General features: G+C 47.5%; 1 protein-coding gene and 1 long non-coding RNA gene across 2 annotated transcripts in view; one reads left to right on the top strand and one right to left on the bottom strand.

The window, feature by feature from the left end:
• LOC125756912 (uncharacterized) overlaps nucleotides 1–26,344 on the top strand; it is a 318,174-nt gene that overhangs the window by 223,294 nt on the left and 68,536 nt on the right. The window lies entirely within an intron of this gene.
• The window catches only part of LOC119379419 (rab GDP dissociation inhibitor beta), a 255,048-nt gene that overhangs the window by 174,864 nt on the left and 53,840 nt on the right, over nucleotides 1–26,344 (bottom strand). The window contains exon 3 of the mRNA XM_037648728.2: nucleotides 9,093–9,224. Within this exon, the coding sequence (XP_037504656.1) occupies nucleotides 9,093–9,224 (132 nt within the window). The remainder of the gene's footprint in view (nucleotides 1–9,092; nucleotides 9,225–26,344) is intronic.

A 26,344-nucleotide genomic window follows, 5' to 3' on the forward strand; every position in this document is an offset into this window, starting at 1 on the left:
GGGGAATATCGGCATCAAAGCCAATGGTATTGTTATATTTTTACCTCTATTATCTTCTTGATATGTATTATACATTATAAAGTACTAACAAAAGGAACTGAAAACCATGTGCTACGAATACACTATGAAGCTTAGAATAACAGAGAGCTGAGCTAGTTGGTAAGTATATTCATTCTAAAAAGACAGGGCGTGCAAACACGGACACAAGAAAGAAGTCAGGACACCGTTTCTGGCGCTTGTGGTGTCCTGACTTCTTTCTTGTGTCCGTGTTTGCACGCCCTGTCTTTTTAGAATGAATACACTATCTCTTTTTTTATGCAGTAAATTTCGTCGGTTTGTATTGCCCCCATAGCAAAATAATGCAATGCTGGGAGTAAACTTCGAAAAATTTTTTCTTGACTAAAACAAAATCTACTTCGATTAAACTTTCTGCGGATGAAGTTATGATTCTCAAGCGTATGCGCTTTTCTGCTTATTTTTTCTTGGACCACCTCAGGGTGCTACAGACGTCTGAACATAGGCCAATGTAGCGTTTTTTCCAAGTTCAGGATTTTATTTTAGAGCCTGTGCGCCGCACACAGGGAAAACAAAAACTTTAGAAGATAGTACGTTTTATGGAGTTCTATAAAAAATAATCGATGTATTTGGTCTGCAATAGTCTTTTGTAAAAAAATTCCCGAAAGCGCTGCAATTTACTCAATTGTGCCTACGCTCTAAGGAGTGAAAAATGTAAAGCTACTCTAAGCAACTGTCCAACAAAAGCGCGATGCTTTAAAAACACAAAAAAGCAAGTTTCGAATGAACGCGTGAAACGGTCCATTTATAGCGAATTTTTCTTTCGTACCTGGTTTTCCACCATATCGAGAAGTTCAAATGGCGCTCACGTGCCTGAAAAATTTTTGCCACTCAAAATATTTTGGGAAAGTACTGTAGAACTGAGGGCTAGATGCGCGTAATTTTCTCAGATTTTTTTCAGAGACATTGATTTATGTCGAGCGCCCAGACTGGGACAGTTGGCGTGGAATGACCCTGGTACAAAAGCCAGGTCAGTCTATTGACAATTTTGTAACTGACCTTTGACGACAGGCGCAGAAATGATACTTAAGTGACAAGTGCAACAGGCTCGTAGGTGACTTCAAGGCAATGGACTGGGCTAGTTGCTACATGTTGAATTGGATAAAAACTAGCGGGAAACACGAACAACAGAGAAGTAATAAAACGGGACAAGCTGGCACTTACAACTGAACACAGAATGCCTGAAAAGTAAACTTATACCCACCGGTAACCACTTTTGCGCGTGCGTGAAGCAGCCACGCTTCATACGAAACAGAACAAAATCTTAACATCTTGATTAGTTATCACGGCGTCTAGAAAGGACACTCTTTAGCAGACAGGTGCACTGACGGGTCACTGACGCAGTTCGTTCCGCCTTTCTTAATGTAGAATGCTTCCAAAATTTCCCTTTGCACTTTTGTCTTTCCCCAACCTATGGCATGACCTATGGCATGACCTATGGCATGACCTATGGCATGGACATATGGCATGACCACAAAATTGCCCTGGTCCCGCGAAGCAGAGGCATTAAATGCTTCCCCTCTACGCGACCTTTTCTGCTCTTTCAGCAGCTTCTCGGCAACCGCTCGCGTCACATGGTCTTTTAGGCCACTACCTCAAATCTACGATTGTGGACTTCACAAAAACATGGACTATGTATAGGATTCGGTATAGCACCTTTTTTTGGTAAAATTTGACCGCATGTTACGCGATAGTCTGGACAACGACAGTGTGGGCAAGATTTTTGATAACTGGACGATTTTTTGGTGCTTGTGAATGCGCCGCCTTGCATGACTGTAGAATCTGTGGCCACAGATATTCTCAAGTGTTTTAGTACCTGCGCTGTGTCCCTCCGTTTCACCTATGAATTGCTACAAAGTAATGCTTTAAGGTTTTCAGATTTAGAAATTTGTTTCCATGACGACATGCATGTATGCTGGACATATGCACCGCGCTCTAAGAAAGAAGTCCTGCCATACAGCTCTTGCCATTCAAAGCTAACAAAAAGGGGCATAGCAATGCTGCGTTTCAAGAACGCGTTGCGAAAGAGCTGCTTTCACACGATACAGGCGAGTGTAGAACAACAAGCAAGTAGACTGAAGTCGGCTGGGTTCCCGGACCACGTGACGCGAGCAGTTGCCGAGAAGCTGTTGAAAGAGCAGAAAAGGTCGCGCAGAGGGGAAGCATTTAATGCCTCTGCTTTGCGGGACCAAGGCAATTTTGTGGTCATGCCATATGTCCATAAGTTATCGCATAATATCAAGAAGGTGGCGAAAAAACATGGCATGTGCATGGTTTTCTCGGCCCCGCGGAAGTTAAAGGGTCAAGTGCAGAGAAGGACCATGTGCGGCATGAAACTGGCCACTGTATTAACGATCGCCTCAGAGAGCACAGGACCTCTCTTCCCACGAAAGACGGCGTTCATCTACCAAGTCAGTGCAGGCAGTGCGGGTGCAGTCCCGTTCTTGACAACACTAGAGGTCGGGGAAAGACAAAAGCGCAAACGCAAATTTTGGAAGCATTCTACATTAAAAAAGGTGGAACGAATTGCATCAGTGACACGTCAGTGACACGTCTGCTAAGGAGGTGGCCTTCCTAGACGCCTTGATAACTAGTCAAGATGTTAAGGTTTTGTTCTGTTTCGTATGACGCATGGCTGCTTCACGCACGCGCAAAGGTGGTTGGTTGCCAGTGGGTATAAGCTTACGTTTCAAGCATTCTGTGTTCAGTTGTAAGTGCCAGCCTGTCCCGTCGTATTACTTCTCTGTGGTTCGTGTTTCCCGCTGGTTTTTATCCAATTCGTAGGCGACTGTATGGTGGCTGGCATTCGTGACTGAACTCTCCGCAAACGTCTCTTATGAGAGTGCAACATTATGCTTGAAAAAACTGTCTGCATGCAAGGCAGCTGAAATTTCAAGAGGCATGTACAGGAATTTTAACAAGTGACCAACAACTAGAGATGAATGCCGTTTACGAGCATGAAAGACCTCCAAAGTGAATGGATCGCCCGTTAAGTGCCAACAGGCCTGAACAGCCTCATCGCTCATCTGAAAATTCTAATCATAAGTGCTCTCGCTGTGGAATCTCGCATATCCCTCAACAGTGCCAGCTCATGGAGAGACTTCTTACCACTGTGGAAAACTTGGCCATTTCACACATCTGTGCAAACAGCCACGTCGGCAGACGGCAGCGGACAGACCGCCAATTGCATTGCTTAAAGGGCCAGTAAACAACCCCGATGTCCAAAAATTGTAATGAAAAGAAATATGCGCACTTTTGCTATGTGAACATGCTGCCGCAAGAATTTTGCGAGTACGTGCTATAATAAGGAAGTTACAGGGGTTAGAACATCCGTTTCAGCTGGTTTCAAATTTTCGCGCGGCCTCACCACCCTTCTCCGCCACATGGAGGAAAAGGCGTAGCCCGTCGTCGTGACTCCGCCCACTTCGGCAACGTGACACGACGTCAACAATTGACGTCATGGGCGAGCTCGATCAGTCGCAATGCACGTCCGCTTGCTGCGGCTCCTGGTTGTTTATTGTTTATATTGTCGCACGTGCTCCGTAACTTGACGGGCAGTTTTCGGCTCTTCACTATTTTTAAACCTTTGTGACAGTTCACAATGCAGCAGGAATGCGTGCTTGCTTTCCGAGACGTCGAAGGGGCGCGAGAGAAAAGCCTCGAGGACCCCGCTTGCCGCGCGAGCAAGCGCGACCCGTCCGAGCTACCGGCGATTCCCCTGTCCCCGCTCGATTTGCAGCCGGCAACTGAACAACGCTACAACGCTTCGCCTCATGTCGAAGGCGAAGCATCACCGCAGGGCCAAAAAACAAGGCGCAGTTTCGTAGCGGTGGGTGGGAACAGGAACTGACGTTAACTTGACAATTGTTTGTTGAGACCTGGTTTAGACCAATCGACGAGCTCACTGCTACGTCAACTTGGCGATCGCCGAGTTGACGTCACTGCGCGTACGAGGAGGATTGGTCAGGCGTAGGAAAGGAGTGAGGGAATTGTTTTTCGAAATGAAGGGTCTGCGCGGCGCGCAGCGCTGTAATATTCGGAAAACGTGATCGCCGCGGTCTACTGTACGGATTAGCGAGCTTGTTTGGCGGGTGTAAAAAAAAGTCACAGCCTGTTTACGGGCCCTTTAACACTTTCGTGACCGCACCTATTCCCATCGATAGTATGTTATCGAGGACTTCAAGATCAAGTTTTGGCACTCTCTGGGCGGTTCTGGACAGCTAACGCAATACAAAGCATAAAATAACGTTTTTTTATCAGTTTTGTTTGCGAGTTTGATTTTTCTACAGCGGGGAGATTTTTAAAGCTCGTTCGCAGTCAGGTAGGTGAGCGCTCGTTGTTTCAGACTTCGCGTTGAGGCCGCTCGCGGGTGCTCCACAGAAACGGCGAATTTAGACGGATTCCGATTGATATGAGCGGGAATCCCTGGATGATGGTAGCACCACAGACACGGAAGACGACTTCAATTCGCCAGGCTTCAGTACGGATGGCGAAAGTGCGTCAAACCTCCCCGGAACATCAGCAGCTATCCACCGGTAAGTTTAGTCTTCTCCTCGGGTCGTTTTATCGTCAATGTAAACGTATCCGGTGCGTTCTAAAAATAACAGCTCTTATCTGCAAGGTGTTAACTTCATTCGGGCGGGAGCATTTGGCGCCGGCAGCAGAAAGAGCGCAGTTCTCTTCGCGAAGACTGTGCGGAGCGGACTTTGACCCAATGCTCCGGTGTGCTGCACGGCGGCATCTTCGTGTTTTTTACCGCAGAAGTCGTCAGAGAGATATGCAACCACACAGATAAGTATGCGTGGATGCATACTTTCGAAAAGCCAACATACAGTGAGAGGGACGGATACATGGAAAGAGGTTACTGAAGATGAGCAAGTTCGTCGCACTCCACGTGTACATGGTAATCGTTGAAGTCCCGCACTTGCATTGGTGTTGGTGTCGACGACATATTTCCGGGCCTTCGTCCACCGTCTGTGATGCCACGGAAAAGGTTCAAGGCTTCTTGAGTGTCTCTGATCTGAAGAAGATGACCGTCGCATCCCACGAGAATCTTCACCACGTGTCTTCTCTATTGCAACAAATGAACGATTTTTCTACGCTATCTTTTAACCCCGTGGAACCTTTCAGTGGATGAGAAAATGGTGAAATGTGAAGGTCAGTATGGTATTCGGTAGTATATGAGCGAGAAAGAGGTCAAATGAGGGTACAATTATGTATTTTTGCAGATTTGGAACAGGCTACACTGTTCATTTCAACAAATGCACAGGAAAATTTAAAAATACCAGAACTGCAAACTATGCTAGGAATGTTGAACAGAAAAAAATTGTTTTTTTCCCCGAAACATGCGCAGCCAGCCTTTGTTTCACCGCGTTGAGAACCTGCATCACGTGGTGGCATGATAGGCACTAGTGCCTATATTCTTGTATTTATGTTAATATTCTTTGTACTTACAGAGCTTATATTTCCACTATTATTTTACGAGGGCTCTGCGTTCAAAATGTATATTTCGATTTTTTTTAATGTGTAACCTTTGCAGAGTAGCACTGATGTTTTTATGAATCTTTCTTTCTTTTTGATGCATTTTTCTTTGTTTGATAATTTTTTTATTATATTCGAAATAAATTTGTTGTTTGAAATTAATACTGTTGGAAAGACCAATTCTTCCTCTATCATTTGATACCCTACATTTTAGCATCAATTATCTTCTGTGGCAGGAAAAAAATATTTCCTGGACTAGCCAAAAACAACCAATTTTTCGCGGTCACGAAAGTGTTAACAAGCATCCACAGCAAGACTCACAGGAGGAATTATACTGCGTGCCTGTGGAATGGGCATGATGTGACATTCAAGCTAGACATAATTCCTGTACTCACTGGCAATGCAGACTAGCAACAGCAAAAGTCACACCTCCAGTGGGCAAAGAGCTTCCGGCAGACAGTCAATGTGAACTCGCTTGTGAATGTGAACTCGCGCGCCAACACACATTTCTGTTGGTGGAGGAGCCACTAAAGGCAATACTGGGAGCCACTGCATGTACAACTTTGGGAGTGCTCTTGTCATGCACTTGTCGCCCATCTTTTCAATCTCCCGTGCTTCTATATTGTGAGCAGACTCCTATTTCGTCCCCCAATTCTGCACGTGCTGAACAAAAAAAGGCAGCCGCACTTCTTACAATGCATTGCACAAAAACCACCTGCTACGTTTTTGACACTGTAATGGTGTTGACGCCACCCACTGTTCATGCAGCAACCGGTTTGTCCGACATAGCTGCGACCACAAGATATGTGTGGTGTATTGTCTGCCACTAACTAACTATACGAACTGGTGATTCATTCTAAAAAGACAGGGCGTGCAAACAAGGACACAAGAAAGAAGTCAGGACACCACAAACGCCGACTAACGATAGATAAGAACGTAACGATAACGTAAAAGATAAGAAGCGGACCGATATTTGTTACGTAAAACACACCAACAAATTCACTGATTGCCGTACGAGTGTGGTGTATAAGATCCCTTTCAGCTGCGGCCGCTTCTACGTAGGACAGACGGGCCGATGCATTAACCAGAGATTGTTAGAACATAAGAGATCGCTAACAGGAGGCTCACCTTCTAATCTATCTTTACATTGTCGAGATTGTAAGTGCACGCCAAAATTCGATGAATGCGCAGTGTTGTACCGGCATAGAAATGAAGAAACGCGCCTGATGATTGAAGCATGGCATATCGAGAATAGTGGTAGCGCATGCGTGAGCCAACCGTCGATTAACTTGCATAAAGATGAAATCAAATGCCTTAACAGTTATCTTCCACGTAGACCGCCACGCGTGCCGGATTGATAGGTTTGCCTGTTGCATGGGCATGCGCAGATAAGTTTTCGTGCCTTCTTTCTTTTCAGCCGTTGTGCGTCTCTTCAGTTGTTAGTCGGCGTTTGTGGTGTCCTGACTTCTTTCTTGTGTCCTTGTCCTGTCTTTTTAGAATGAATACTTACCAACTAGCTCAGCTCTCTGTTATACGAACTGGTGACCTACCACAGAAAACGGTCACGATGCTGGCGTCTCGTCATGACAGCCATTCAAATACAGTAATACCTTGTTAACTCGAACTCGCATATCTTGAAAGATTGGCTAAGTCAAAATTTTCCACGGTGCTGTATCATTTCTCATAGGTGCAATGTACTTATTGCCTTATGTCTCAAAGTACAGTCGATCCCGGATATATCGAATTATTGGCTATATCGAACAGTTGAGAAATCCCCTTGAATTTCCCATGCAAAAGTATGGGGCTGGTGTGCACGTATATCGGACTCCCGCACAGCGAAACATAAGCCCAGAAAGTGCATTTTTCCTGACGAATATTCATCATTATTGGCCGCATTCTTATAAGTTCCAGTCCCTCGTCGCGTGCAGGTGACGAAATTGCGTTACTCTAGTTCGTTGCGCAGCGCTTGTCAGTTCACCGGTATATTTGATGCGCGATCTGCAGGTTTTAATGCATGGGCTAGTGTTTTTCAAAGAGGCTGATTGTCGAGGGCACCAAAAGGAAAATTCGAAGTGACTTGGCAGCCTTGTTGTAATGTTTGCATTCCCTTCCTTGTCTGTTCTCGCACGATGGCATGCGGGCCCGCAAAGCATGGCCTTCGAGATCCGCAACCTCATGACGTATTTACGACAAAGCGGACACTGTTCCCGAATGTGAAGCCAGAACATAGCGGCATAAATTTGTCAAGTAACCCTATGTCACGTCATGTGACGCTACAGACGCGCACAGAGGCAGGCCCTGCAGAATAGCACACTTCGAAGACTTCGTTTTGTTTACTGTCTGAAATGCGATTTCAGTATTGTTTTATTTACGTAAGGCAAGTTGCGCGGATTTTTGCGTCGGCCGTGCGGTGTGGTGAGGATAATGCCACCAAAGCAAAGCAAGTCACTAATGCTGCAAAAAAACGTAGCCCTAACAAAAGCAGATTCGAGGCTCGAAGATTCCAGGCGTCAAAACGGAGCAGACTGTGTGACTGCATTGTGTGAGAGGAGCCAGCTTTCCAGTCACAACAACACTGACAGAGAAGGCAGATTCTCTGGACTTAGCGGTGGGCTACACCAATCTCACCCGCAAAATCGGCTGGTTTGAACATTTTCTTAAGTGAAACAATGTGACATCACACATGGTGATCGCGGCAGTGTCGAAGCAGGTACTCAAGGGGTGACGATATCAGCCGAAACAAGAAACATGCTTCGCTTGATGCGAAATAAAGTTGAATGCAGCGGCGGGGACAATCAGCACATGCGATGTGTTAGGCAACTGGAGAAAGCTTTGCTAGGTGCAAGTGTTACCGAGAGGCAGACCAACCTGACTGTCTTTCAGCACTAAATAAAAAGGCAGTGCCGAAAAACACAGCTGGTTGATAACCCTGGTATGTCATTATATTTCCCTAAAACCTTTACAAAAAGCCACTTAGGCATTTCCATAAGGAAACTGGTCAGTAGTGATAACGTTTTTAGATAGAACCGGACTTCTCGATGGAATTTGCACAACTTTGGTCATCTAAAAATTTTTCTGGTTTTTACTACGAATTAACGAGGTATTACTGTACATGGCTTAGCAGATGATAACAAACCCGGTGTGCTTTCATCCAAGCTCTCCGGCTGGCCGTAGCTAGGGGACCACGTGAGCTTGGAAAGAGGTCCACTGCAAGCGTGCAGACGGACACTCGAAATGTTTCCCAAGAGACCAATGGGTGCCAGTGCTCTAGTCTGAGCTACATCAGCTGAGACTACCAATTGTTCCGCGAAGCATTGAGCACACTGGCTTTAATGAAATATTAGAAGCACACAAGCCATTTAACAGCCCATAGGAATCGTCAGATGTGATTGTTGGTGTCTGTGATCAGCGCAAACAGTTACCATTGATAGCAACTCACCCATGAGATTATTCAGGTGCATGCAACAGCCGACATTTGTGCTTATCAACACAACAGAATCACTTAATCCTGTATGCAAATAAAAGCAAGTGCTCACCTAGCAAAGCCCTGGGGCAGCTCCCCTAGGCCATAGAGTGGGTAGAGGTAAGGAGACTTGCCATACCGGGCCAGGGAGTCGCTGTACAGCTTGATCCTCCGTATCAACTCCCCACAGGGCCTCTGCAGGTAGCTGAAACACATTCACAATCAACACACTGGGATGGGGACGATATAAACAGGCACAGATGCATTGCTTATTCCTCAATAATAATCCCACGCACTGTTTGGCTTTGAGACAAATCAAGGCTTTCCTAGTTCATGGGTAAAAAAAAAAAACAGCAGAAACCAGACGATTAACACAAGGAAGACACAGGCAGCACTCTGTCCCGTGTCTTCCTTGTGTTAATCGTCTGGTTTGTGCTGTTGTCTTTTTTTTACCCATGAACAATGCATCACCAACTAGCCTGCCAGCAAATGTTATTCAAGGCATTCCTGTCATGACATATTCACTATCGCATGTTTACTGAAAACCAGCAGATAATCAAGCCAAGGAAGGTACAGGGGAGATTAATTGTACTGTTTTATGTGTATTGTAATAACAGTGATATAGATGTGGAAAAAGTAAAGTGGACAAAAAGAGTACTTGCCACCAGCAGAGACCGAACTTGCAACCTTCAGATTACGTGCCTGATGCTCTTACCAATACCTTCCTATACCTTCCTTAGCTTCGTTATCTGCTGGTGTTGTGTCAAACAATGAAACAAGCCCTCAAAAATTTCCTTTTTTCATTCATTCCCAATGAAGGTCTAGTTCCGGCAGACTTGATGCCTTCAGGTAGCACGCGAGGGGTTATTGGCCATCCGTCCACTAGTTAAAACGTTCACGTGCTACGCGACGCCATCTGGCAAAAAGACTCTCACCGTCATGCTACGAGCGGCACTGATTGACACTCCCAGGTTTGCATGCACACAAACATCTTATGGGCACCGTACATACGTTAGGAGCCGCCACAGTCGTGCGCTGTCTCCAGCGCCAAAGCGGCCACGGCAGCAGATTTGGCGGGATAAGGGAGCAGACGCAGGCGGTGGCAAGCCACTGCGCCAAGCTTTGGTGCTTTGCTTGAGGCGTTTTCTTTCCCGTTTGCTTCCAAAAGACGTCAAACTGTTAGCAGCTGTCAGAGACGTAGCGTTAGCGCATGTGCTTCTCAGGCAACTGCAGCAACATAATATGCATGAGCTGGGACAAGACAACGGAGGTGACGAGCCCGTTGAGCGAAACTGCGCATGGGTAACGCGGGCCGCCTCGGGCTAACGCGGCAGTGAACTCCTGGAGTTCGGCATTCCTACGAACAGTGCAAGCGACACAAAGTGAACTGCACGCCAAAATACCTCGCGCCGTCACAGCAGGAGCGTGGAGCGAGCGGGGAGTGCAATCGCGAAGCGATGTTTTATGCTATATTATTCTTATCGTCCACCACCTGCGACTGATTGATCGCGCTGATAACGCGACAGACCGGCGCTCTGGTCACTGGCCAAGCGCGAAAAGCACAAAAAGTATAGTCACCGTAAAAGGCATCGTTCCTTGATTTCACCCCATTTCGAGCACGTAAGAGCATCTCGCAAAATCTGCGCTTCTTGCCGCTAGGGACGCCTTCACTCGGGCAGATGAGTTACGTCTGCACGGAGCCTACACTCTAAGATAAAAGCGAGTACTTGGGGAGTATTTCTTCTACACAACAATAATCGTCATCTGGCTTGCTCGCGTTTCCTTTCTTGAAAACCCGGCTCTCGTCACTTTTCTATCAAGAATGCTATATCACGCTGATAATGCGCGCGCCATACTTGACCGGCAAGTGCCGGGACCGCGGTGATAACGCGAGGAAGGTACACGAGGTGGATGACGATTATTGTTGTGCAGCAGAAATACTCCCCAAATACTCTATTTTTTCTTAGAGTGTATATAAGCAGACAAGGGGACGACCGCTGCCATAGATCAATTGGTAAGAGCATCCGGCATGAAGAGACAAACGCCTTCGGTAAAGAACTTAAAGGCTTTAATGCGGTAGAAAACTCATGCTTGACCTGCTGGTCAAACGGGCAAAGCAGAATGTCTCGAGGCTTGGAGCCGCGCGTGAATATGGCAACTTCTTCTTCTTCGGAAGTTGCAACAACCTGCCCCGCGCAAAGCAAAGTTCATGAAAGCCGGTGAACTTCCAAAGGGTAGAGCAACTTTGTAGGTCGTTGCAGATGCGTTCCGTCTGCAAGTCTGATAGTACATGATCTTATTTTTTCATCGCGACCAGCGTGGACTTCGGTCACTCTGGCTAGCTTCCACAGTTGGCGCGGTTGTAGGCTGTCTTCAAGAAGTACGACGTCTCCAATGTTTACTTCCGCAGTTGGCTTGTGCTGACGGGATGATCGTAATTCTTGAAGGTATTCTTTTGCCCATCGTTGCCAAAAATCTTCTAGATTGCTCTGTCTGTGCTTCCATAATTGGTTCAGTTGATTTGTTGACACTGGGCGCAGCTCGGACGACTTCGGGCTTGGAATCGAAACCAGGCGTTTTCCTGTGATGAAGTGCGCCGGTGTGAGGGGTTCCGGATCTCGAACGTCACTGTAAACGTACGTGATTGGCCTAGAGTTCAGCACGGCCTCAACTTCCGTTAGAGTCGTGACAAGTTCTTCTTTCGTGAGGCTATGCTGTCCGACGGTTTTCTTCAAGGCTAGCTTGACGGATCTGACTAGACGTTCATAGAATCCTCCCCACCAAGGTGCTCGCTCGACGATAAACTTCCATTCAATCTTGCTGTTTGCAAAGGTATTCGAGACTTCTTCCGACCGTATGCTTTTCCAGAGGTTGAGCAGTTCTTTCTTGCTTCGCTTGAACGTGAGAGCGTTGTCGGAGTATACGGTCGCAGGAAATCCTCTTCGGGACACGAAGCGGCGAAAGGCGTGCAGAAAGCTGGAAGCAGACATGTCTTCAACCAGTTCGAGATGAATAGCTCTGACGACCGCGCAGGTGAAGAGTGCTATGTACACTTTCTTGAACGATCGTGTGGCCTTGACTAATAACGGTCCTGCGAAGTCAATCCCCACAACTTGAAATGGTTCGGCTGCATTTACTCTGTCGGGAGGTAAAGGAGGGGTTTGTTCCTGAAATGGTTTTGCCTGTTGACGACGACACACTACGCATTCATTGATGACATTCTTGACAAGCTGTCGTGCTTGCAGAATCCAAAACTGTTCTCGTAAGTGGACGAGCGTGTCTCGTACACCAGCGTGCAGGAGTTTGCGATGGTGCTGAGAAACTATGAGTTTCGAGTAACGATGTTTTTTCGGAAGGATGACCGGGTGTCGCTCGGAATAAGGTTTTTGACTGTAGTGAAGACGGCCTGTCACGCGTAAAATTCCGGTGTCGTCTAGGAAAGTCCCGGTATTGCGCAGAGGTGACGTCAAGGAGGGCTGCTCACCTCTTTGAATTGCCCTTATCTCTTCCGAAAAGGCTTCTGCTTGGACTTGGCGCGTCCAGTACATCTCAGCGTTCGCTATTTCGTGGGATGTGAGAAATCCTGTTGCACTGTTGTCATGCTTCAGTTTGTTGACGAATCGCAAGACCCAGGCAGTTGTCCGGTGTAAACGAGTGATGGAACTGTAATTAGCGACAGGAATAATCGGTTGCGCTAACTGTGATGTTGTAGCCAGTGTAGTCAGTGCTTCGTGCACTTCTATGTGGCATGGTTGTCTGTCCTCTTTGGTCGATAGGTCCGAAATTATTCGAACTTGCTGTGGCCAGTATTCGGTGCCTTTAAGTAACCACGAAGGTCCATGCCACCACAATTCTGACGATGCGAGCTGCTCAGCATTTGATCCTCTGGTGATCATATCTGCAGGGTTTTCCTTCCCTGGGCAATGGTACCACCACTTTATGTTTGTAGCAGCTTGAATCTCATCCACTCGATGTCGTACGAATTGTTTCCAACGATGGCTGTCACCTCTTATCCAGTGAAGCGCTATCATAGAGTCTGTCCACAGGTACACGCTGTTGAAGGAGTTAGGGATGGACCGATTGACGTGCTCGTACAGTCTTGATGCGATTAAGCAAGCAAGAAGCTCTAAGCTGGCCAGGGTTAATTCTTTGATTGGGGTTATGCGAGCCTTACAAAGGATGATTGTGGAATAAGACCCTTCTTGATAATCGAAGGTGCACAGGTAGGCGACTGCGCCGTAAGCGGATGGGCTTGCATCAGCAAACACATGAAGCGTGCTGTTCTTAACCTGTGGTGCCAAATCGTGCAGGTAGAAGCGAGGCAGCTCGATTCCGTAGAGAATAGGGAGCTCATCACACCACCCTTTCCATTCATTCAGGAGTGAAGGCGGAAGAGCAGCGTCCCACTCGACGTTGAGCTTCCAGATGCGCTGAAAGCATATCTTGGCTCTGATAGTGAACGGGGTTAGATATCCTAGTGGGTCGTACAGTCTTGCGGTTGCTTGCAGTATAAAGCGCTTGGTGTCAATTCTGGATTTCACAAAGTCGAGGACAGATCCAGGGGAAAACGATAGGTTGTCGGTGTCAGGATGCCAAACCAACCCAAGAACCTTGAAAACACGTAGTGGTTCGCTGACGGGAAGCTCTTCACAACCTTGCTTCAAGTGCACGTGCTTGAGAACAGCTAGTTCGTTTGATGCCCATTTATGAAGTTTCATTGCAGCGGCAGCAAATATTTTCGTTGTTTCTGCGCAGAGCTTGATAGCTTCATCGATGTTGTCGGCTCCAGTGATTATATCATCAACATAGATGCAATCTTGCAGCTTTGCGACGGTAGCAGGGTACTCAGTGGACATCTTGTCTAAATGATGCCGAATAGTTGCCGCAAGAAGAAATGGACTTGAAGTCGTGCCGAAAGGTACCCGTGTCATCCGGAAAGTGATCACCCTTGGGAGCGACTCGTTAGGTACGACAAGTTTCTCATACCAAAGGTATCGCAAGGCATCTCTGTCGTCTTCTTTGATCAAAATTTGCAGAAATGCCTTTTCAATGTCGGCTACGAGAGCGATGCGGTGGCGACGAAAGCTTAACAGTAGGCTAACTAGATCGGCGTTCAGGTTGGGCCCACTGTGGAGACTGTCGTTGAGGGAAATATGCTCCTTTGCATGTGAAGAAGCATCGAAGACGACACGTGTCTTCGTTGACCTGTCTTCTTTGATCACGGCGTGGTGAGGCATATAATATATTGGGCCTTTTGCGATTGCCGTGTCGTCGACCACTTCGGCCATATTATCATTGGCGTACTTGGAGATGGCCGCGTGGTACGTTGCCAATAACTCAGAGTTTCGAAGAAGCCTCCTTGTCATCTGACTTAGCCGCCTTTGTGCTGCGGCCTTGTTGTCATCGCGTAGAATATCAGTCTTCCACGGAAGTCTTACTTCATAGCGACCATTCACTTGGTTGACGGTCTCCTTAAAATATGTCAGAACAGGATCGTCCTCATTCTGTGGTGATTACATTTGCACGGAGTCAACATGCCAAAATCTTTCAATTGCGTCGTGTATAGGGCCAGCTTGTACGTTCAGAACCATGGCTTCTGTGCACAGCTCTGTCAAGTTGGTTGTCGCTGATCCGTGAACTGTCCAGCCAAAAACTGTTTCCACTGCCCTTAAACCTTGATTTAAGGACCGTGTTTGGCCTGTCACAAGTTCCCAGTAGTGGTCGGCTCCGATTAGAAGCTCTATTGACGTCTCGTTAACGTAACTGGCTGGCAAGTCGAAACCAGCAATTATAAGGCCGTGGTTTGACATTTCTTTCAGTTCGCCGCCTTGAAGCACTGGAACCGGTTGATTGCAAATCTTCTCAATGACAAGTGCATCTATGCTGTATCTTGAGACTTCATTTGTTCCCTGGAGGTGCAGCGTAACCTTTCGGAAGCTTCGCTTGTTGTTATGGCCGCCGAAGGATCCCACTGACAAATTTTCGTGGCCTGTCGTTTTGCACTTGAGTCGTTTCGCAAGTCGGCTTGTCACGAACGTTCTCTGACTTCCACCGTCAAAAAGAATTCGCGCGACAGCACTTGTCCGACCGGAGGACACATGTACGATCGCTGTTTGAAGGTAAATCAGTCGTTGTCCCGTGACCGCTGGCATCTGAAGGGGCGTGGCCGCACTCTCAGAATTGGAACTCCCGATGCTTGGCTCGCACATGGTTGTCGCGTGTCGTCGATGGCATTTAAGGCAGCTGACCTTTCTGTGGCAATCCTTCGCCAGATGAGATTTCATTGTACATCTGAAGCAGCGCCCATTTTGCTGAAGCTTGGTCTTCTTGTCTGTGATGGTAAGCGCGGCTTTGCAATGTTCGGTAGCATGTTCGTTGCTGTTACAGAAGAAACAGACAGTTCGTGTGTGGTACTCTGAAGTCTGTGCTATTTGTTTCGACATGCTCGATTTGAATGGCTTCTGGTATGACCTGCTTGCTTCAGTTTGTTTAGCTCGCTTGTTTCGGTCCGTTTCAACGCTCCAGGACTCGCAGCATTCTCGTGCTTCCACTTCTCTGTTGATGAAGTCAAGCAGAGATCGTAGGCTGAATAAACGAACAGCGCAACTGACAAGGACAAAGGAAGGTAACAACACACAGCGCTGACTTTCAACAATGACTTTCCGCTATTAAATCATTGTTGAAAGTCAGCGCTGTGTGTTGTTACCTTCCTTTGTCCTTGTCAGTTGCGCTGTTCGTTTATTCAGTTATGACCTACCAACTTGCCCAAGTTTCCACGCTTCATACCTTCAGATCGTAGGCTGCTCTGCGATGCGGAAGACGTCTGCTCACCTACTGCGTCGTTTCCACTGGACGACGGGTGTTCTTTGGTTTGTTCGCCACGCCGGTAGTACTCGAGGACCAGCTCTCGTGGTAGACTTCGGAGGATGATCGGTTGTAGAACGGTTGAGAACGACTCCTCTGTAATCTTCAATGCCCGGAGACCACGAATATTAGCCTCGATGTCGTCATACAAGTGACGCAATCCGCGTACATCTGCTGTTGACCGAACGGGTTGTGAGTCGATGAGCTGCTCGACGTGGTCTTTGACAATGATGTCTTCCTTAGCGAATCGAGCAATGAGGATGGCCCGTGCATCTTGATAGCACCTCGAACTTGCAGGCAGTCCGGCAATAGCAGCAGCGGCGGGGCCTGTCAGCGATGATCGCAAATAGGTAAACTTGTCTACATCCGTCAAAGCCGGGTTCTCGTGGACTACGGTTTGAAACTGCTCCCAAAATAGAGGCCAGTTGCGAGGTGTTCCGTTAAACTTCAAAAGTTCCAGGCGAGGAAGCCTTATGCTGTGACTAGAAGTCGGTGCATCCGCCGCGGTAGAGTTTAGGTTTGGCGGTGCAGGTTCTGCAGATGGCTGCAACTGCAGAATCCGGTACTTCAGTTTGGACGAGTAAGTAATAGCCTTGTCTATGTACTCAGCAGCACGAAGGAATTCTTGTTCACTGTCAGTGCCCGTTAAATACGGCTCTATCTCCCGATCAACAGATTTCAGCTCGCCGGTGATACCTTCCAACCGGTCTGCGAGTACCTGAAGATCATGCAAGCTTGCTCCGTCATTTGAAACAGCCGCCTCGATTTCATTTACTAGCTTCGTTAAAAGGGTGCGATGAGCTTTGCGCTTGCCTTTAAGCGAGTCCATGATGGTGGTCGGTTGAGTCGTGGCAGTCTGGACGATTGGCCGGTCGAGATAGACGCTTGTCTGCCCTCGGTTACTGTGGATGCCGTCGTTGGATGGCTTCCCGGTTTTCGGCACCACTTTGAAGAGACAAACGCCTTCGGTAAAGAACTTAAAGGCTTTAATGCGGTAGAAAACTCATGCTTGACCTGCTGGTCAAACGGGCAAAGCAGAATGTCTCGAGGCTTGGAGCCGCGCGTGAATATGGCAACTTCTTCTTCTTCGGAAGTTGCAACAGGGCATATAATCCAAAGGTAGGAGGTTGTGGGGGTGCTATCACCCCCTGTAAAGTCATTTGCACTTCATGGCGCACACGCATCTCGCAGATTAGCCGCAGTTAGCATTAAAGGGACACTAAAGGCAAATAACAATTTATGTCAGAGTGAAAGCTCAATGTATGACATCTAAAACGGCAATATCAACAGCAGTGCCCTACTTACCGAGAAATTAAGCTAAATGTACCACACGATGAGCGCCACGAGCGGCACATTTTCAAAATGATCCCGCTGACGTATGAAAGTCTGCCTACAATTAATCACTAGTAATCAAACTAGCAGCAATAAAAAAAGAACCTTCCATGCATCATGAAACGTAATGATATGCTGTTTGCTCATTTCTGTTTGATTCATGGAAAAAAAGGACCTCTTTGGCGTTGCCATGGGGAACAGCGAGAGTGGTTGAAAGGTTCCGTTTTCGCTGAACTGCGCTTCGCCCGGCGCCCTGCTTCGCTCACGCGGTCGCGTCTCAGTGATAGTTTCAGTATCGCGTACTGCCGCGTGTTTTGCGCGCTCGTGAAAGTCGGTCTGACAGAAAGTTCGACAAAATGCCACATGCACGTGACGTTGCTGGATGCCTGAATGGTGCACGCCGCCAATGCACGCCGCCGCACAGCAAAGGCGGGCAACGTTGGGCACGGTAGCAGTGACGTGTGAAAGACTGATTTCAGGCGGGTGATTTGAAGTGCGCTAACGCAATGCGGACCACTAAAACGTGACGTTATTTCAAAATAAGCACTTCCTTGGCATAAAAGTAGCACTATGAGGTTTCTGGAGCGCTATTTAAACAATCAACGTCGACTTAATATTTGCCTTCAGCGTCCCTTTAACTGCCGCCGAGCGAGAGATGGCGCTGTCCTCGCGTGATAGAGGCTTAGTGCAATGGCACCGGCAGCACCGCCGGCGAAAGAGAGGTTAGGCTGGCGTACAGAAAAGAGCAGCGAGTCTCTTTGGGATTTGGCGGTGTGTGCGTATGGACGGCTCTCGGCGGGGTCCGTGCATACGATTGCACAGGTCGGGCACACGGGCCCTTGTGGCGAGTTGGACGTCTGCGACGCCACATGCTCGCATTTTATATGTTATGTTTTCTGTGTATTGTATTGGCATTGTATAAGGTTACTTAGCGTGTTACTAGTTATGTATTAGATTCGGCTGGCGAGCTCACCGTGATGTAAAGGCAGTGGTTAATAAATGTACACGTGTTTGTTGCACGACGGCATGAACTGTCTCAGTGGGTTCCGAGAGTGGCAATCTTTTCAGAACAAGGGTGTCAATGCATGCTAGTGCCTATTTGATTGCAGGTTTGGGTGTAACGCCGCATAAAAATTCCAAGAAATAAGATGACAGGAAAGAGGCGCACTCACAATTAAGCTTTATTTTGCGTCGATTGCAAATATAAAACAATGAAAAACACCACGTGTTACCGATAACACTGCCACATAGTAAAAGCAGATAAAACCACTTACCGCACTAATCGTCAAGATAGTCTTATTTCACATGAAAATAGGTCAAGAGATGGCTTGCTGATGCATCTGTTCGCCAACTTGTTTATGACATACGCTTCAAATAACTCACGCTCTTGTTTTCTTCTATATCTTTTTAGTACTCGCGTCTTCTCCAGCTCAGGTGCGCAGTGGGCTGTCGCGCACTGCTTGATGCAATTAAGTGCCAAGTTACTTCCCGTGCCACTCTTTAACGTGCCCTTATGTTCCCTTAAACGGGGCGGTGCCTCAACGATCATCTGAGGGAACATAAGGGCACGTTAAAAAGTGGCACAGGAAGTAACTTGGCACTTTATTGCATCAAGCAGTGCGCGACAGCCCACTGCGCACCTGAGCTGGAGAAGACGCGAGTACTAAAAAGATACAGAAGCAAACAAGAGCGCGAGTTATTTGAAGCATATGTCATAAACAAGTTGGAGAGCTTAGAATAACAAAGAGCTGAGCTAGGAAGAAACGTGTCGTAGCTATACCGTACATTCATTGCGTATCTCACAGGCTAAAGAAAGTAGGAAGTAGATACGGCGTTAATGTTTTCACGGCTGCCACTAAGCAGGTAAAATATGTGCCGCTGTGCAGAGGAAGAATGAGCGAGTAATAGACAAGACGCGAACTGATATTTGTTTCGTAAAACAAACAAATTCACTGATTGCCGTACAAGTGTGGTGTATAAGGTTCCTTTCAGCTGCATTAACCAGAGATTAGTAGAACATAACAGATCACTAACCGGAGGCTCACCTTCTAATCTATCGTTACATTGTCGAGACTCTAAATGCACGCCAAAATTCAATGAATGCGTAGTTTTGTATCGACGTAGGAATGAAGATTCTGATGCCTGATGATTGAGGCATGGCATATCGACAATAGTGGTGGCGCATGCGTGAGCCAACCGTTGATTAATTTGCATAAAGATGAAATCAAATGCCTTAACAGTTATCTTCCACGTAGAACCCCATGCGTGCCGGATTAATAGGTTCGCCTCTTGCGTGGGCATGCACAGATAAGTTTTGGTGCCTTCTTTCTTTTCCGCTGTTGTGAGTCTCTTCAGTTGTTAGTCGGCGTTTGTGGTGTCCTGACTTCTTTCTTGTGTCCGTGTTTGCACGCCCTGTCTTTTTAGAACAGATGCATCAGCAAGCCATCTCTTGACCTATTTTCATGTGAAATAGACTATCTCGACGATTAGTGCGGTAGGCGGTTTTACCTGGTTTTACTATGTGGCAGTGTTATCGGTAACACGTGGTGTTTTCCATGGCTTTATATTTGCAATCGACGCAAAATAAACCTTAGTTGCGAGTGCGCCTCTTTCCTGTCATCTTATTTCTTGGCATTTTTACGCAGCGCTAGACCCAAACCTGCAATCTTTCCAGACCCCACAAGGTTCGGTCCCGGCCGGCAGCAAGTTGTTTTTTCGTCCACTTTACTTTCTTCACATCTATATATGACAATTACTACAATACATTTAAAACAGTGCAATAAACGTCCCTTGTACCTTCCTTGGCTGCTGGCTTTCATTAAGGTTGTGAAGAAACGAGCCCTCAAAAATTTTCTCACTATCGCATGTTGTCATGCATGCATGCAAATTCATGTACAATCAGATATATATCATGGTAGTGAAACGTATATTCTGGAATATACAATTCATGACTTGTCATTTAAGTTAATTATTCACTTATGTCATGCTGTACCAATTTTCGTACATACCAAGCATAGCTCGGCATACTCACTCATGAGTACACTCACTCACTCACCCATTTGAATGTTGTACGAGTATGAGTGAGTGACGAAGGGTGTGAGTAGAGGCGAGTACTCACGAATGTGAGTAGACGTGAGTATGAATATCAGTGAGTGCTGATGAGTGAGTGTGCATGAGTATGAACTTCAGTGATTGCCGCTGAATGTGAGTATGAATGTATCGACGACTGCGAGTGGAAATGAGAATAACGTGCGTGAGCCCCGATGAGTGTGAATATAAAAGTGAGTGATTTGGATTTAAAACCGCTCTTTATGCAACGCACCGTAACTATATACACTTATGGCATGGGTGTTTTGCTTTTAACAATTTCTCAAAGAAAACAAATTTTAACAAAAAAGAAGGCGAGAACCTTGTTTTGTAATAGTCGCACGCTATGCGGGAATGAAAGTACTGCCGAAAAATCACAAATTGCTCCCGGAGTAAGCCCGGCTTTGAGCGGCATATCCGGGGCCCAAGCGCACCCATCGGCATATCCGGGGCCCAAGCGCACCCATCGGCAGTCATGGGCACGCCGTGAGGAGTTATTTATCGCATCTTTTATAAACGTAATCTGTCCTTAAAGGGGCCCTGCAGCACCTTTCGTAGTTATATAGGAATAGTCTCATTATTGACATATGACTCTTCACGAGTCATATGCCGCAAAAATTTTTCGAATCCGTCAAGTCTAAGTGGTGTTACCAAATTATAGAGATCACGTTCCGCAGCCTTCTCCCTCAACTCAACGCCGCGAGCGCGCGGAAAGCTAGGCAGCGAGTCGAGGGAGGGAACGCAGAGGAACGAGGCTCCGCCCAAGAGCGCCGGCGGAGTTTTTTTCATTTTTTTCTCTCTGACGTCTGGGCGCAACCACGTGGTCTGTGCCGCCACTTCCGGTCGGCTTGCGTCGTTCTCGTCGAGCGGAGCCGATCGCACTGTGTATCGCGCGTGCTTGAAAACTGCGCGTCGGTTTGGTAATGTTGGGTGTGCACCTTGAACGCCGTAGTGTTTTCATCGCTCTGCCAACCATGGAAGCAAACCTGCGCGCTCGTTTGGAACGAATGACAGCTGAGATCGGTTTCGGCCCATACTCCGATACACCGCCTCGTAAGACGGCACTGGCAGACGACCCCGAAGCGCCGCCATTACCGGACGCCAGCATTGTTATCGGAGACACGCTGCGCCCCTGCCTCGGTCGGTCGTGAGAACGTGCCGACGATGCAGTTCTCAGCTGACGAGGCAACACTCAAACGGCTGCCACTCTCAACAGCAACCGGCGATGGTCAAAAGCACAGAAATATTCACGTTTTCGGCACTGCGCATGGCGAAGAAAACGGAACCACGCAACTACGAGCAGACGAGCTGTCGGTGAGACCGGAAGTGCTAATATTAATGTTTGTTCGGTGTTTTCAACGCGACAACAGAATATAAACATACATATTATCTACTTATTGAACTCAAAATTAACAACGAAAGTAATAATGAGGGTGTTATCGTGATTATAACATTAGCCAATGGTGGAACTGCCGACAATCACGTCATATTTTGCGGACTCATACATCATTTGTCGAGAGAAGAGGGAGCAATTTTCAGCTGACTGAGAATTTATTGTAAATTCCAGGCCGTGCGCATCGCTATAATATATGGCTCGCGTGTTCTCGGGAGTCTCGACTACCGATCGGCAGCGCTTTTGGAGCATGCTCGAAAAGTGTTGCAGGGCCCCTTTAAAGACTCAGATAAACACGTGCGAGTGCGAGCGCCCGAACGACACCGAGCGCACGCGGACGCCATCTGCCATGAGATCAGACATATCATACAATATAGAACCACCGTACATAGCACCCACAGAGCCACATATGCTCATTCTGTTCAACTGTAATGCAAAACACCACCGCAGATGCAGGCAAACCCCGAAAACAGCAACCTGAAACGACGTTAAAACCGTGCACGGCTGTGGCCCCCGCAACGCGCGCCGTCGATTGTAATATCTAGAGCTGTTCACCTTCTCAACGAGGCATGTCCAATTTAACCGAATGCCGCGTACGCGCTGGAAGGGCCGTACTGAATCTGCGCCTCAAACTATCATCTTTAACAAAGAAAATCTATTATATTTATTTAGCACACCGAAGTGTGCTATTATATTTATTTAGCACACAAGGATTAACTTTTTTTTTCTCACGTTTCCGCGAGTGGACGCACGCTGCACCTTGAATATTGCTGCAAATGTTATTAGGGCTTACACGAAACTGCATCTCAAAGCAACATATTGTGCCTTCAGCAGTGCAGACACAATCTGGAGTCAGCAAACAATCGCCCTTCATAATTTATTGCATCGCTCATATAACGGGAGCCTGCACAAAGATGCGCATAACGGTCTCAACTCGTTGATTGACAGCTCTAGTTGGGCATCCGCAACAGCTAGGCGGACGGAGGCTGCCAGTCATTCCGCAAGACACTTTTACAAAGTTGGGCGTACGTAACGAGCCTACGTATGCAGCACGGCTGTGGGAGAGAAGTGCGCATGCGCAGTACGTAGCGTATCTATTCCAGGGATGGGCGTGTATACGCCTGTAACAAGATGTTGCGTATGTAACGCAACGCTTACTACATTGCGTTCTCGCCAGACGTTGAACAAACCAGAAACGAGAACACACGATGGCTGCAGTGGCTTTCGACGCAGACAGCAACAGCGAACCCGATGCAAGTCGTGTGTACTCCACATTGAAAGGACATGTTTCCACGCCAGACAAGGTACAATCAAGTGGCACATTCCAGCGTCCTAATGAGCGGGAAGATATAGCCTGGCCGTCTCGCAAAAATCCTCAAGCAACAGTCTTCGACAGCTTGTGTGCGGGAACGCGTTAATCTCTTTCTGTCGGGCCTCTCGGCGAATGACCCAGTAAAAAAAATGCACTTTGAGCGTAGTGCGAACTGTAACTCCTTGAAAGTGTTGCTTATAGATCAGGAACCCAAGAATACGTTGAATACGACCAGTTGCTACAGAATACTATAAGCCTCATTCACAGCAACGCAGGATAGGACAGCTTTTAGCCAATGGTATCCCCCAGAATGTTTGTATTTCTGGAAATAAAGCTGTATTGTACTGTATTGTTCCATCCAGTGTGGCTATGCCTCATCAGATGCCCTTCTTTAGTAGTCCACCCAGCTTCAAAGCTGTGCACGCATAGTAAAGTTGAACTTACACGGCAAAGGTCAACACACGCAACCAATGCTCCCAGGAACGGCATTAAAAATGCACACAGCCAACGCCGCAGTCTGACGTGTACGCTGATGGCTGCAAAAGTGGTCACGCACGTATCTCTACTTGTAGTATATACAAACAGAAGACGACCATCAAGAGAGCACTTGAGGATACATAATAAAAGAGCCCAATGCACAGGAAGCGAGAGATGAATTAAGGGAGAATACAACTGAAAAGGTGAAAATCGCCGGGGCCATTCGTCCTCTAAAGTGAGTTTTGCACCACTGATCGTAAGATACATAGCTAAGTAAATTGATCATGTATGTACTTCATTGCTTTGGCATTACATATATACCCGATTTTAACGCATTTAGGCGCTAGAGCACGAATGTCAGAGGGCTTGCCTCGAACTTGATGTCGTGTGACGCTCGCTTGTACTCGCTAGTTGCAGCGCGCCGGAATAACTAAAACTTCTTTTGCATTGTACTCGCAGTTCGTTTTGATCAGCTTCCTTTGTTTCTGAAGCGTGGATTGGATGAAGAGGCTTTCCAGGTCCTTGATTTTCAGGAAACCGCACCTCGACAGCAACGAAACAGGGGGGGGGCTACATTGTGGTCTATGCACATTCGCTTGCAGACGGCTCTCTTTGTACTACCAAGTTAGCACCAGGGCCTGTATTCTCAAACGATCACAAAAGGCAATAGTATCGCAATTGGTGACGTAGAATCTGGTGCTTTCAATAACTGAAGAAACACTTGCCTGTGACATCATTGTTGCACTGGCCGTTGGTTAAGAATGTCTCACAACACAGGAGTGAGCGTACCGTACGAGCACAGAGCGACGCGAATGCAGCGTTTTCGAGCGTATGCTGGCTTCTACGCAGTGGCCAGGCTTGGCTGTGGCTACTTGAAATATAGGACGTGTTGAAAGTGCTTTTAACGTTTTTTTGTGCGATTGTTTAATGCACAGTATAATATTTAAAGAATGCAACTTTGCGTGAAATGTATTTTCGTTGAGAGTTTAACACGGCATACTCGGAGAGTTCAGCTGTAGTGTGCCGCCGCAGCGATATCGTCTCAACATCTCAGCAGTTGCCGGCTCGCGATAAGCCATGCGAGCAACGCACGGTTCATGTTCTTGGGACGTTCAAACCACAAAAAAACAGGCGCTAGCAAAGAATGAGTACTGATAACACCCCAAGGTAATGCTCGCTGAAAGCTTCAGCGCAAACAATGCTGCGTGCATCCGCTGAGAATTGAATACTAGAAGCTACCGCCTACGTCACTGAAATGCTAGTCTTCACCACCAACCGACGGTAATAAGGTGTGTTCGTTTATTCCAGGCATTGCAGGAGCACCATAGAGCACCGTCACGTCGACGGAAATACTAGATGGCGCCCTCACTTTTCCTGTTTTGGTCAATAGCCAATCAGCGCGCACCGAAGGCGATACTTTTGCGACTGTCGCCTTTTGAGAATACAGCCCCAGGGCTGCAATGAGGGCGCTGGTGGCGGTGTTTCTCGCAGCGCCGCCTGGGTAGAGTCTGATGTAGACATGTGCGCCAGACCCAAAATCACCGGCGGCAGTGCGCCGGTGTTTCCACCTCCGGCGGCGGCGCGTCAACGGCGCGGGGTTCATCGGACCGGCGGCGGCACGGCGCGGGGGGAGGGCGAAGCAGTGAATGCGATAAGTACACGCCGTAATGTTACATGAACGAGGGCTAGCAGCTCACTCCTTTTGCTCCGATCTCACTTAACTCTATAAAACGCTGGTGTATGGCAATATGGCCGCTCCCGGGAGAGAAGCGGTTTTCGGTCAGTTTGTCGAATCAGTGGTTCGAGCGCGAAGCAGTGAGATCACAGCGCTCACAGCGCGTAGAAGGTATACGAGCCATTCGCTGGGGGATGTCTGCCGAAATAGCGCGCCTGCCAGCACTCTTGACCGCGCCCTTACAGTCAAAGTTCAATCAACGGCAGGCCTCGCACGTGGGTTGATGTTATTCCGTATGACGGAGATGGCCAGCTTTGTTTCATCTCTGTTTTAGCCATGTTCCTTGCCAACGCTCGCGATCTTTTACTCGCGGGTAGACCATACAATGCGCGGAGCGATGTTATCGATTTAGACTTTATACGGAACATGACGGCGACAGTGAAAACCTGTCCTGAGTGTCCATACAATTGCTAACGCAATAAAAATATACAAAAAACCGTCGAAGCGGGCTCGCCTTTTTCCTGGAAAGCTGCGTCGTCTCCGCTGTAAAGAGTGCGTCCGTTGGAAGAATCATATATTCCGGCGCCTTTTCCATTGGTTTCGTTCTCGCCTTCAATACCCTTCTTACAGGGGACATCTCCTCGCCACTTATTTCTTCATAAAGCACGAGTACAATGTCAACACTAAGCGTTGAACCTACCATGATTGTGCGCTTGTCGGCGACAGTCTGTTATCTTTGCATGCACGGTCGCAAACGCACAAAATGGAGCGAAATCAGTTAATCGCGCATGATAGTCGTGCGAGAGAAGCATGAGCGGGTGGGCGGCTGCATAGCAAAGCAGTATGGGAGAATATTCACAACTGTTGTTTCTTGTATATGGACCAGTCTAGAGTATGTACCCTGATGATGTCACGTGAATCACTGTTCTGGCATCACGAAGTGCACCAAAAGACAAGTCCAAAAAACGGCATGAAGTGGAAGATGGAAGCTGCGATGAAAAAATCCGTAAACAGGGGGTGGGTGCTCGAGCCAACGTTTCGACAAGTGGACTTGTCTTCTTCAAAGCTGGAACCAAGGTTCCAGCCTTGAAGAAAAGTCCACTTGTCGAAACGTTGGCTCGCGCACCCACCCCTTTGGTTCCAGCCTTGAAGAAGACAAGTCCACTTGTCGAAACGTTGGCTCGC

This window comes from Rhipicephalus sanguineus, chromosome 1, assembly GCF_013339695.2.
Source record: "Rhipicephalus sanguineus isolate Rsan-2018 chromosome 1, BIME_Rsan_1.4, whole genome shotgun sequence".
Lineage (NCBI taxonomy): Eukaryota > Metazoa > Arthropoda > Arachnida > Ixodida > Ixodidae > Rhipicephalus > Rhipicephalus sanguineus.